The 12,765-nt window shown below is 39.3% G+C and overlaps 1 protein-coding gene across 1 annotated transcript; it reads left to right on the top strand.

Moving 5' to 3' along the window:
- The first annotated feature begins 4,484 nt into the window (after positions 1–4,484).
- On the top strand, positions 4,485–5,201 carry LOC142163311 (uncharacterized). The gene is made up of 2 exons (XM_075220584.1): positions 4,485–5,030; positions 5,175–5,201. Exons 1-2 carry the CDS (start codon positions 4,485–4,487, stop codon positions 5,199–5,201), a joined length of 573 nt encoding a protein of 190 aa, XP_075076685.1.
- The last annotated feature ends 7,564 nt before the right edge of the window (positions 5,202–12,765 follow it).

Below are 12,765 nucleotides of genomic sequence, written 5' to 3'. Positions count from 1 at the left end.
ATAGAACCTTTCCAGTCCAAAAGGTTACCACAAATCAGTCATGTCAAGAAATACCATCTCAGTCCTTAGACACAAGTGTGATCCCTGAACAGGAAGTTTTAAAGGATCGTGTGAATTTTACTAGAGGAAGATTATGGTATCAACAACGGGAAGAAGCATCTGAAGAAGGAGAATTACCTGAAGGACCTGAGGATATGAAAGAGGAGCAAGCAAAAGATCCAGATGTGGAGGAACAAAATGTGAATGATCAAAGTGATCAGATTGTAGGAAAAAGTGTTGTTGCGTGTAACAATGCTAAGGAGTCGACAGAGCAACCTCTTCAAATTGAACAAAGTAACAACTCCAATCTATCATCCATTCCTAAACATAATCCCTCACCTTCCAAGATGAATGATCCTTCAGCTATGACTAAAGATACAGGGGATCCAGGTGATCCAGGAGAGAATAAAGATGAAGTACAGCAGCAACAAGCAGAAGGAATTCAAAAAGACTCATATTTGCAACTGATATTAAGCCATGTTACTACAAGAGAAGAAAAAGCTGTTTAACAATATTACCAGAAGCCATCAACAGTCCTAGTTTGAGAATTATTACTGAAGAGAAGCAGAGAAAAAGAAATACTAGGAACCTAATTCCTAAACCTTCTCATGCATATATAATTACTCAAGAACTTAACACTGAAGAAGAACAAAGGCAAGAGGCGCAAGGGAGAGATATGGATGCAGAATCTACTACACAGAATTTCACTAATGTAGCTAGGCAAGGTGACATTTATCCTAGACAAATAGAGGCTGGAAAATCAACAGGAAGGGAAAAAAAACAAAGGGACGTAGCCGGAGTTCAAGTTCCAGGAGTGCAAACAAGGAGAACATGCTCGAAATCTATTAACTGATGATGAATGCTCTCAATTGGAATATTAGGTTAGTTAATACAATGCAAGCCTTTGAAAGGGTAATCACAATGGATAGACAGTTCCACTTTGATTTCATTGCTTTGATGGAGCCAATGCAACAGATCAGAACTGTTGACCAGTATAGAAGAAGACTTGGGTTCGAGCAAGTAGTAGTTAATGTTTCTAACAAAATATGGATTTTCATTGATAAAAAATATGACTTTGAAATCCTCTTCAACATGGAGCAGCAGATCACTTTGAAGATGACTGACACTGATGATCAAAAGAAGTTTGTAATTACCATGGTATATGCTAAATGCGATGCAACTGAAAGAATTGAGCTGTGGGACACACTATACAATTTGGTTGATAACATGTCTTTGCCTTGGCTTGTGGGTGGTGACTTTAATGTGATATGGGATGAAGAAGAGAAATTTGGTGGTCTCCCAGTACATATTAACGAGATAGATGATTTCAGGCACTGTATTAATACGTGAAACCTTTTTGATCTTGGTTTCAAAGGAAGCATTTTCACTTGGTGGAATGGGAGAGTGGAGGAGGATTGCATATTCAAAAGACTTGACAGATGTTTGGGCAACATGGAGCTCAACAGTTTTGGCCGGGCTTAGAGATCAACCACTTATCTAAAATTGGTTCTGACCATAGCCTAATGCAAATCAAGTGCAATCGGAATTCTGGCCCAACCAAGAAGGCTTTTAGATTTCTGAATTTATGGATCAAAAATGATTCTTTCTTGGAGGTCGTTAAGGAAAACTGGCAGGCTGACTTCCATGCGAGTCCATTTATTTTGTTCAATCACAAAATAAAAAAATTGAAGAAGGCTTTTACTGTATGGAGTAGGGCCACTTTTGGTGACATTTTTCAAAGGGTGGCTAGTTTGGAGAAAGTGCTACAGGTGCATGTGACTCAATTTGAATTGAATCCAAGAATGCAAAATCGTGAAAGGCTCCAAAGGGTGCAAGCAGACCTGATACGAGTGTAGGGATTAGAAGAAGAGTTTTGGAAACAAAAGGCAGGTATGTGTTGGTTTAAAAACGAAAATAGAAATACCAAACTGTTTCATGCTCATGTGAATGGCAAAAGAAGGAAACTACAGCTGAAGAAGATTCAAGATAGAAATGGTATTTGGATAGAGGATGCATCAGATATTGCGGAAGAAGCGATCCACTTTTTCAAGCAGCAATTTCATAAACCTTCTGTTCCAACAGATTTTACAATTTTAGATCATGTACTTGTGATCATGAATGATGAGAAGAATACTGATCTCATAAGGCAGCCTATAATGGAGGAAGTCAAGAAGGCAGTGTTTGGGCTGAATAGTGACAATGCAAGTGGACCTGATGGATTTAATGGAAATTTCTTCCATGCTTGTTGGGATATAATTGGAGAAGATATTTTACAGATGGTGAAAGCCTTTTATGTGGTCAGGAACTACCAAAATGTGTGACTCACACAAATTTAGTCCTATTACCTAAGAAAAAGGATGTCCAGACCTTCTCAGATTTCAGGTCAATCAGCTTAAGCAATTTCACAAACAAAATCATATCGAGAGTTATTCATGAAAGGTTGGTTGATATTCTTCCTAATGTTATCTCTGATGAGCAAGCTGGATTCATTAAAGGAAGAAATATGGTTGAAAACGTGTTGCTTACTCAGGATATTATCACTCACATAAGGTTGAGAACTAAAGCAGGCCCTAATGTGGCAATAAAGCTGGACATGATAAAGGCATACGATAGACTCTCATGGATGTTTCTTACAAAGACTCTTAGGAAGATGTGGTTCTCCGAATGGTTTATTAGTCTGATCTTTGGCATTGTGTCCAATAATTGGTATTCAATTCTTGTTAATGGACAACCACATAGATTTTTCAAGTCGACAAGAGGAGTGAAGCAAGGCGACCTGTTGTCACCTACACTATTTATTTTGGCTGCAGAGGCAATGTCAAGAAGACTTAATGCACTACATCATAATTTGTATTTCTATGGTTTTGGAATGCCGAAGTGGAGCCCTAAGATTAACCATCTTGCATATGCCGAGGACACAATCATATTCTCATCCTCAGATGTAACCTCTCTAAGACTAATCATGGAGGTATTGAACTCTTATGAAGCTGCTTCAGGCCAACTGATAAATAAGTCGAAATCTGCTATATATGTTCACCATTCTACGAGTGATGAAGTTGTGAGCACGATTGAGAGGGTAACTGGAATAGGGAGACAGGAATTTCTATTCACTTATCTTGGCTGCCCTATTTTTTACTAAAGGAGAATAATGGATTTCTATGAAGGTATAGTCAAGAAATTAATGGAAAAACTCCAAACTTGGAAAGGGAAACTTTTATCCATTGGTGGGAGGGCAGTATTGATCAATAGTGTGCTTCAAAGTATGCCTATTCATCTGCTTTCAGTAGTAAATTCACCTGCTAATGTGATCAACAAGTTGCACAAAATATTTACAAGGTTCTTCTGGAGTAGTTCTATAGAGGGAAGAGCTAGGCACTGGGTTTCATGGAACACCTTATGCTTTCCTAAGGAAGAAGGAGGAGTTGGATTTCGATCTTTACATGACATCTCCAAGGCCCTTTTCTGCAAAATTTGGTGGAATTTCAGGACCAAGCCATCACAGTGGAGCTCCTTCATTTGCCAAAAATACTGCAAGAAGTCAAATGCAATTGTCACACCTTGGAGATATGGATCACATATATGGAAGAAGATGTTGGAATGTAGAGACCTTATTGAACATCAAATCCTATGGAAACTAAAAATGGGATCTTCCCTATTTTAGTTTGATAACTGGACAGGATTGGGGTCTCTATATTTTGTGGTACCTCAAGAATTTATTGTTGATGAGAATATTAACAATGTGAATGATGTAGTTACTGATGGACAGTGGATCGAGGAGCAGCTTAGAGAAATTCTTTTTAGTGATCTAGCATCTCACATACTGGATAATATACAATACCCCGAAATTTCAGATGAATGTGACAAACCAATTTGGAGTTTAGATACAAGAGGACAATTCACAGTCAAGACTGCATGGGAATATTTTAAGAAGAAGGAAGGATCCAGCTATAATCTACTCTAATATGTGGGTTCAAGGTTTGCCTTGGAAAATCTCTTTCTTTATGTGGAAGCTATGGAAAAGGAAACTGCCACTTGATGATACAATCAAAAGAATAGGGTACTCAATGCCATAAAAATGCTGGTGTTGTGCTGTGCCTAAGGAAGAGACACTAAACCATGTGTTATATCATTCGTACACAGCCTCACGAGTGTGGTCTTATTTTTTCTCTTACGCTGGATTGTCTTTGGAGGGGCTGATCTTGCACCAAGCAATAGTAAAATGCTGGACTTTGAAGGTGATACCCAGACTTAAACAAATCTTTTTAGCTCTGCCTAGTATCATTGTATGAGAATTATGGAAAAGGAGGAACAATAGTAAACATGGGGAGCCAGTGTCAACTAACAGGGTGGTATTTCAAATATGCACTACTATTCAGTCTCTTATAAAAGTGAGGAAACCTGGAGTTGCACATGTACCTTATAGATGGCCAGATATACTGAAAATGATGGATAATTACACTCCTAAACTGAAGTTTAACAAAGCGCTATGGAAATTTCCAATGCAAGGCTGGACGAAAATAAATATAGATGGGGCATCGAGAGGTAACCCTGGGAGGAGTTCAATTGGATTTTGTTTGAGAAATGAGCATGGAGATCTGTTATTTACGTGTGTCAAGGAAATACAACAAGTGACAAATACACAAGCAGAAACGAAAGCTATACTTGAGGCATTTAAACATAGCAGGGCTGCAGGTATACACAATATCTGGGTGGAAACCGACTCAATGTTACTCAAAAATGTGATAGAAGGAGATTGGAAGCCACTTTGGGTCATAGAGGAAGAAGTGAAGGAGATAAGGCAGTTGTTGTCAATAAGCAATGGCATAATATTGCATATATATCGAGAGGGGAAGAAATTAGCTGACCATCTGACTAACTATGCTCTCAATCAAGGGAACTTTGAATGTCACTCTTTCATGCAACTAGACACACAAGGGAGGAGGCTAATTAGCGGGGATAAATTGCAATTCCCTTTCTTGAGAGTCAACGTGGTGAGACAATAACAACAAGGATGAAGAAACAAGAAAAGGAATTGATGAGGGAACTGGAAATATCTCAGAATCAACATCCTCAAATCCTTGTGGAGGAGAGGACAATGCTCTTTTTTTTTTCTAATGAAGTTTTCTTTTTTGTAGAAAGAGATACGGGAAAAACACTCCTAAATTCAAGTCTTAGGGGGGTATTATTACAGTGTGGTAATCTCCTTCGAGAAGGAAAGCAATTAAGGCAGTTTGGGACAAGGAAGAATGACAATACAAGAACACAACTCAATGAACTTTGGGAGTTTTGGGCACAATTACACTATGCTAGACTACATTACCATCTGGTGGTATTAATGCAACAACTGCATAATACTGTTAAGCACATGCATAGGATCGAGGAAGATGAATCGATGGGATCAAAAAGCATTCAAGCATGGATTCAAATGCTAAGGCTAATGGTCCACTCAATAGGCATGCATTTTGGAATACTAAAAAAGGGAACATTGGGTGGAGTGTTCTGTGCACATAAAGAATGGGACAAAGCTTTTGACAAAAAATATGTCAACAAAATCCAAAAAACAAAAAGAACAAATCAGTCTTCTTCGAGGTGCCCAAATGTTACAACTCCAAAAAATAGGCAACCACAAGCTTCAAACAGTAGCAAACAACAGCAACCTTTCAAGAATACATGTGGTCGACTAAATGATTCCAAGGATATTGTTCCTGTTGATGCACAAAAAGCAGAAGCACACAGCTCTAATACTCCTACTCTACATTTTTCCAACTCTTAAGTAGAACAAATCATTAAGGATGCTCACAATGAGATGATGATGAAGGATATTATGTTTAAACAACCGTTGGTTATGTTGAACAAATCCGTATATGATGTCCCATCGCAATCAGTGGAGTCCTGTGGTGAGTTTGAAGGAGAATCTGGGTAGCTCATGCTATCAACTGGAAATTACAACGAGTTAATACAAGCAAACGTGAGGGACATGGTTGTTAAAGCTAATTTATGGAAAGAGCAACGCGAGGAGGACGATGAAGAGGACTTGGGCGATTGATTTGCTGGCTAATCTTCTGAAGAAGGTGAGTAGGAGGTGGATCAGTATAGTGCGGGGGAGGAGTTGCTTCATGCTCCTGCATTCATTCCAAGAAAAACTCCTATTGCTGGTGAATCTGGAAGGGTAGTACAAGTTGCAGAAACATCCCTCAAGCAGGCCACTCAAATCAGTGGCCAGCAACAGTAACAGTTACAACGACTGGCCAAATATTTTAACTAGAAATCGTCCTGGTGATAGTAAAACAGTAACAGTTACAACGACTGGCCAGCAACAACTGTGACAACTTCTCTAGCTATTTCATTAGAGGAAAGAAAGCTCTTGGATGCAATGCTTGCAGGCAGTCCAATACAACATAAACATCACACTTCTGGTGATGCAACAATAGAATTGGATAGTGTTAAAAGCTTGGGGAAGAAGAATAAAAAGAAGGTGAAGCAGAAGCATATTGCAACAACTACTGTTCACTGTGAGCAGTTCATTGAGGATCCCATGATCAAGCAACCGTTGAGCACTTTTTCAAATAAATTCACATGCTCAAATTTGAAAAGAGAGCAGGAATATGGTCTTAAACTAAAGTTTCAATTTGCCACCCATCGTGTGGAAAGAGTTATCAAGGATGAACTTCAAATGCGTGATGATCATATAATACTTGGTCCTTTCAAGTTCATATTTTTTATATGCTTGTTAGTAGGCGAGGTTTGCAATCCTCAATAGTATTAGTAAGGTAAGGTTATCCCGGTTTGTATTATATGGGTAACAATACCGGTGCTATTGTCCCCCTTATTTGTACTTTTCCTAATTGTTGTATTTTTCTTTTCTTTTATTAATAAAAAACTAGCCCTAGGCGCTTGCCTTAAAAAAAAGAATGAGAGATCCTGATTGGATGGTCCCGGGGTGTATGTCATGCTCAAACTCCGTCAAGTAGATCCACACCTGTATGAGAAAATTAAGACCAAATAAAGTTAAAAACCTATAACACTATGTGAGACAATAACACTTCCTGGTGGACACATGCAAGACATGATTGTGACTATTTTTCCAAAAATTAACCTATGTGGCTAAAAGTGGCTAAAAATGCAAAATTTCGCTAATACCCCGTGAAGCCAAGAACCTAAGACTCACTAGGAAGATCGGATCCTATGTGGGTTGCCTACGTATCACGCCCCGAAAGACAAGAATCAGGTATGCGTAGTTCGGGCAGATTAGATACGGGCGAGAAATAAAATTAACAAATAACTTAGAGAAAATATATTTTTTTTGTCTCTTTTTTTTTTGAAAATGATGAAACATGTAAACTCTTTTTGGATTTTTTTTGTCCTCTTTTTTTTTTGATTTTTTTGAAAAAAATGATGGGAAAGTGCAAAATCTTTTTGGATTTTTTTTAATTTTTAATTTTTGGTCATTTCTTGAAAAAGCGTGGAAAAAAATTATAATTGGGCCTTACTTGCTTTATTTTTTACACTTCACCCTCTTTTTTTTTTCATTTATCGTCAACCCTCATTGGTCCGCCAAATAACCCCTTTTACCCTTGAAGATTGCAACATGTAGCACATAGAATGCATCGTGATAGTCTTTTATTTTTTTGGGTACACTTGTCCTAGATGAACCCAAACCCTGTGTTGAGTCCCCAAAGTCAAATGCACATGATGCATACAAACATTCCTACTGGGGATACGGTATGAGGTTGAGTTATTCTAGGTTTAAAACCTGGGTGTATTTGTTCTAGACCTGGCTTACCCGAGCGGACAACTCGAGCCGGGGGGGGGGGGCTGCGTACCAGAAATACATAAGCTTCACCCGCTTTGCAACTTGTCCGAACCTCGTTCTAAACTTGGAATATGACTCTAACAGAAGAGAAGTCACACGAAGTGCACACTTCCCAGATGATTTAGAAGACTTAGAGAGAGGAGGGTTTCGTAACAATTTATATAATCCAAACAATATCAAAGCGTAAAAAGTGGCAATTAGCACATTAGGCTCAAACATATAAAAATCAGATAATAAATAAAAGCCAACTATAACAGTTATTCTAAGCTCGAATTCTGAACCCTGAACCAGTGGTTCTGGGTTCTTCTCCCCAGCAGAGTCGCCAGAGCTGTCACACCTCCTTTTTACTTCCCCCGGAAGGGATATAAGGGAGTTTTTTTTTTCCAATTTAAGTGACAATCGAAACGAGATTATTTTTTAAGTTCGGAGTCGCCACTTGGGAAATTTATGGTGTCCCAAGTCACCGGTTTAGAATCCCGAATCGAGGAATTTTTGACTCTACTTTACAGTCCGCGAAACACGAAAATTCAGGTAAGGAATTCTGTTAATCCGGGAGAAGGTGTTAGGCATTCCCGGGTTTTGTGGTTTTAGCACGGTCGCTTAACTATTTATATTGGCCTAATTATCTGATTAATTACACATTTTAAACCTACGTGCATTTTTAACTTTTTAACCGCTTTAATATTTCAGGAAAATTCAAGGTTATTTAAAACACACTGTAAGCCACGCTACATGAAATGCACCCGCGGTTCACGACACGTTCTACTTAACCTTGTTGGAAATTGGAGTCGGGTCACATGAAATGTACACCCGGATTTTAGTAATTACAAATCACAACTATGTCACGAGAACCATACCCGTAGTCATGATAAATGTTTAGTTAGCGCGCCTAAAGCAAACTACGAGATTTATTTTTAGTAACCAAATTATAATCTTTGTGACGACCATGAGTGGTTTAAATGTGGATGGCACACCTCAATCCATTCTTTCTTTAAGAAATTGTACTTAACTAAAGCCATCTAATGATGTTGGATTTTCATCTAAATTAAATTCAATCTAAAGTTACTCAAAACAAACCTACATGGGGTATTATATTTAAATAATTAGCTATTTTGGGGCATGGTTCCAGGCTTGCAATAAACCCAGAAACGCCCAGAGGTCGCAAAAGGGAAACTGGGCTCAATATGAGGCCCAGAATTGAAAAGGAATCAGCAAGAGGCATTGGGGCATAACTGGGCCAACTACAAAGCCCAGTTGTACGACTTATCATAATTACCTGAAGCAAACTTCATTACATGAACATCTTGAGATCGAACCATGCATTAAACGAAAATATATAAGGAAAACGAAACAATCAACGTAAGGCTGAAATGCCCCAGCTTGAGACTGGGCTGCCTCAATTTGGGCACATGTGAGGCCTCATTCGAAGCCCAACAGGTCTCTTGCCCTATTACAGACCAAATACTTGCAAATTTTAACTAGATTGAAAGGCATATTCTGAGGCCAAATCACATTATTATGCTAATGATACAACACTTAGTATTATAACAGCCTGCACATAATTCATTTCATTATCAAAACATAATAGAATTCCTAACTTTAACCAAACGTCAACATGATTTCAGAACATATGGCTTACTAACATGGATTCATTCTTGTCTACTTCTAACATCTAAACATGAGTATCTACAAAATTAATAGCAAACATGCTAAAAATGTTCAGTCGCCTAAACTCATGTGCCAACTTCAATAAGCCATAGTTTAATACAGTCCCAAAATTACAACTAGAACACTATACTAACTTAAAGCTTAAACATTTGAACTTTGAAGCTTACTCAGGGATAGAATGCTAATATCAATACTTTATCACAACTAGAAAAAAGTAATTACTAAACCATTTGACACAATATATGCTAAACAAAAGAAAACAGGATTTGAAAAATCCATTCCCACTTAAATAATGTTAACATTTCAACTTTCCATTTCAGGGGTTGTGAAAATATCTGGATATAGCCAAAACAACAAACAAACTTCAGCAAAAAAGATAATTAGATCAGCAGAGCGTAACAACAGTAGTTAGCAGCAAAACAACCAGTTTAATCCACATTTAGAACCCAAGAACCAGCAAAGTATTGAAGCTCCCTTTTTAAAACCCAGAAAATGAAAATCAACTCCTCAATAGAATAGTATTCGAGGGTTTTTAGTGTTTTCCAGCTCTGAAAGTTCTATCTCCATCCCTCCTTAGTGAAAGTAAATGGTGCACTTTATAGGCCTTTAAGGGGTCATGTGCTGGATAACCAACACGGGAAATATTGCCTTCCAGCCTGAAAAAAGTGCATCTTTTTTAACCACCTGGGACAACTGGCTATCCCCTATTGGTTCAACATTTTTCTGCAAACTAAATGAGGCCAGCTGCCCCTATTCTAGAGCTTTCCAAATAGAAATTATCTGGAAATCCTTATTCTTATTTCCCAACTTAAACCCCTAATTTTTCAATTGTTCAACTAAGACCCTGGGAGTTTCTAACCATTTACAAACTAAGGCAAACATCACCAAGCAGATAGATGAGAGTGAAACCAAATAAACAATAAACACATACTAAAAGGGTGAAAATCCGGACCCTTAACACAAATCAGAAGGATTCAACTTCATGATGAACTTCCAAAGTCTAATTTTAATGGCCATTGACAAACAACAACAACAACCCAGCAAAATCCCATTATTGGGGTCTGGGGAGGGTAGTGTGCACGCAGACCTTACCCCTACCCCGAAGGAGTAGAGAGGCTATTTCCGAAAGACCCTCGACTCAAGAAAACAAAAAGACAAAAATGAGACAATATTAGTATCAACAAAGAAATCATATGAAAAACAAGAACAACACAAAATTCAAAAGAAAGATGCAAAGCAAAAGAGATAGCTAGTAAATAGTTCCTGCGCTGAAAAGTGAAATAGCAAGACAAAACATTGCCACTAACTATCATAGACAAGAACCCTACCAGACTGGTCTCTCAATGGTACAAAGTAAGGAAAGACTCAAACTACCTCCTAACCTACAACCCTAATACTCGACCTCCACATCTCCCTATCCAGTGTCATGCCCTCGTGAATCTGAAGCCTCGCCATATCTTTCCTGATCACCTCTCCCCAATACTTCTTAAGTCGCCCTCTACCTCTTCTCATGCCCTCCACAACCAACAGCTCACATCTTCTTACCGGCGCATCTGGGCTTCTCTTCTGAACATGCCCGAACCATCTAAGTCTCGCTTCCCGCATCTTGTCATCAATGGGAGCCACATGCACCTTCTCCCGAATATCATCATTCCTAATCTTATCCATTCTAGTATGCCTGAACATCCACCTCAGCATCCTCATTTCCGCTACATTCATCTTCTGGATATGTGAGTTCTTTACAGGGCAACACTCAGCCCCACACATCATGGCCTGTCTAACAACCGCTTTATAGAACTTACCTTTGAGTAACGGTGGCACTCTCTTATCACACATGACTCTAGATGCTAACCTCCATTTCATCCATCCTACACCAATACGATGTGTAACATTCTCATCGATCTCCCCTCCCCCCAGATAACCGACCCAAGGTACTTGAAGTTTCCTCTACTTGTGATGACCTGTGATTCAAGCCTCACATCCACGTCCACTTCCCCCAGCTCAAAGCTGAACTTACACTCCAGGTATTCCGTCTTCGTCCTGCTCAGCTTGAAACCCTTAGACTCAAGAGCCTGTCTCCAAACCTCCAGCCTATCGTTAACACCGGCTCGCGACTCATCAATCAGAACTATGTCATCAGCGAATAACATGCTCCATGGCACCTCCCTTTGAATATGGTGTGTAAACGCATCCAGCACCAGGGCGAACAAAAATAGACTGAGGGAAAAACCTTGGTGTAATCCTATTTCCACCGAAAAATGATCAGAATCGCCTCCTACTCTCCTAACTCGAGTCTTTTCCCATCATACATGTCCTTAATCGCCATACTGTAAGGGACCGACAGACCTTTTGCCTCCAAGCATCTCTAGAGAACTTCTCTAGGGACCTTGTCATACACTTTCTCTAGGTCAATAAACACCATGTACGACCTGGCATGAACCCGAACTGGTTATCGGATACAGACACTTTCATCCTCACCCTCACTTCAACCACCTTCTCCCATACTTTCATGGTATGACTCAGTAATTTCATACCCCTATAATAGTTACAACTCTGAATATCACCTTTGTTTTTATACAACGGAACTATCGTATTCCACCTTCACTTATCTGGCATCTTCTTCTCCTTAAAAATAACATTAAACAACCCAGTCAACCACTCCAAACCTGCTCTCCCCACATACTTCCAAAATTCCACTGAAATCTCATCTGACCCGGTCACTGTGCCCCTACTCATCTTATGCATAACTCCCACGACCTCCTCAACCATGATACGTCTGCAGTACCTAGAGTCACGGTGACTTTCAGAATGCTCAAAATCTAGCGCAATAACCCAATCCCCTTCTTCGTTTAGGAGTTTTTGAAAGTAAGTCTGCCATCTCCTCTTAATCTGGGCATCTTCCATCAATACTCTACCATCTTTATCCTTGATGTATCTCAATTGGTCCAAATCCCGAGCCTTCCTCTCTCTCAACTTGGCCGTAGGAATAACTTCTTCTACCCACCTTTTTCCCCTAGTTCCTCATACATACAACCATACGCCACAGTGTTAGCCTCCGTGACCTCCAGCTTAGCTTCCTTCCTGGCTACTTTATACCTCTCCATGCACACTCGCCTCTCCTCCTCACCTATGCTCCCCACTAACTTCAGGTACGCTACCTTCTTAGCTTCCACTTTACCTTAGACCATTTCATTCCACCACCAATCTCCTTTGTGCCCACTAGAGACGGCCGTTGCGACCCCTAA

Source organism: Nicotiana tabacum, chromosome 8 (genome assembly GCF_000715075.1).
Source record: "Nicotiana tabacum cultivar K326 chromosome 8, ASM71507v2, whole genome shotgun sequence".
Classification (NCBI taxonomy): Eukaryota; Viridiplantae; Streptophyta; class Magnoliopsida; order Solanales; family Solanaceae; genus Nicotiana; species Nicotiana tabacum.
The sequence above is the reverse complement of the archived record's forward strand: the minus strand, read 5'-3'. Positions and strand labels throughout refer to the sequence as shown.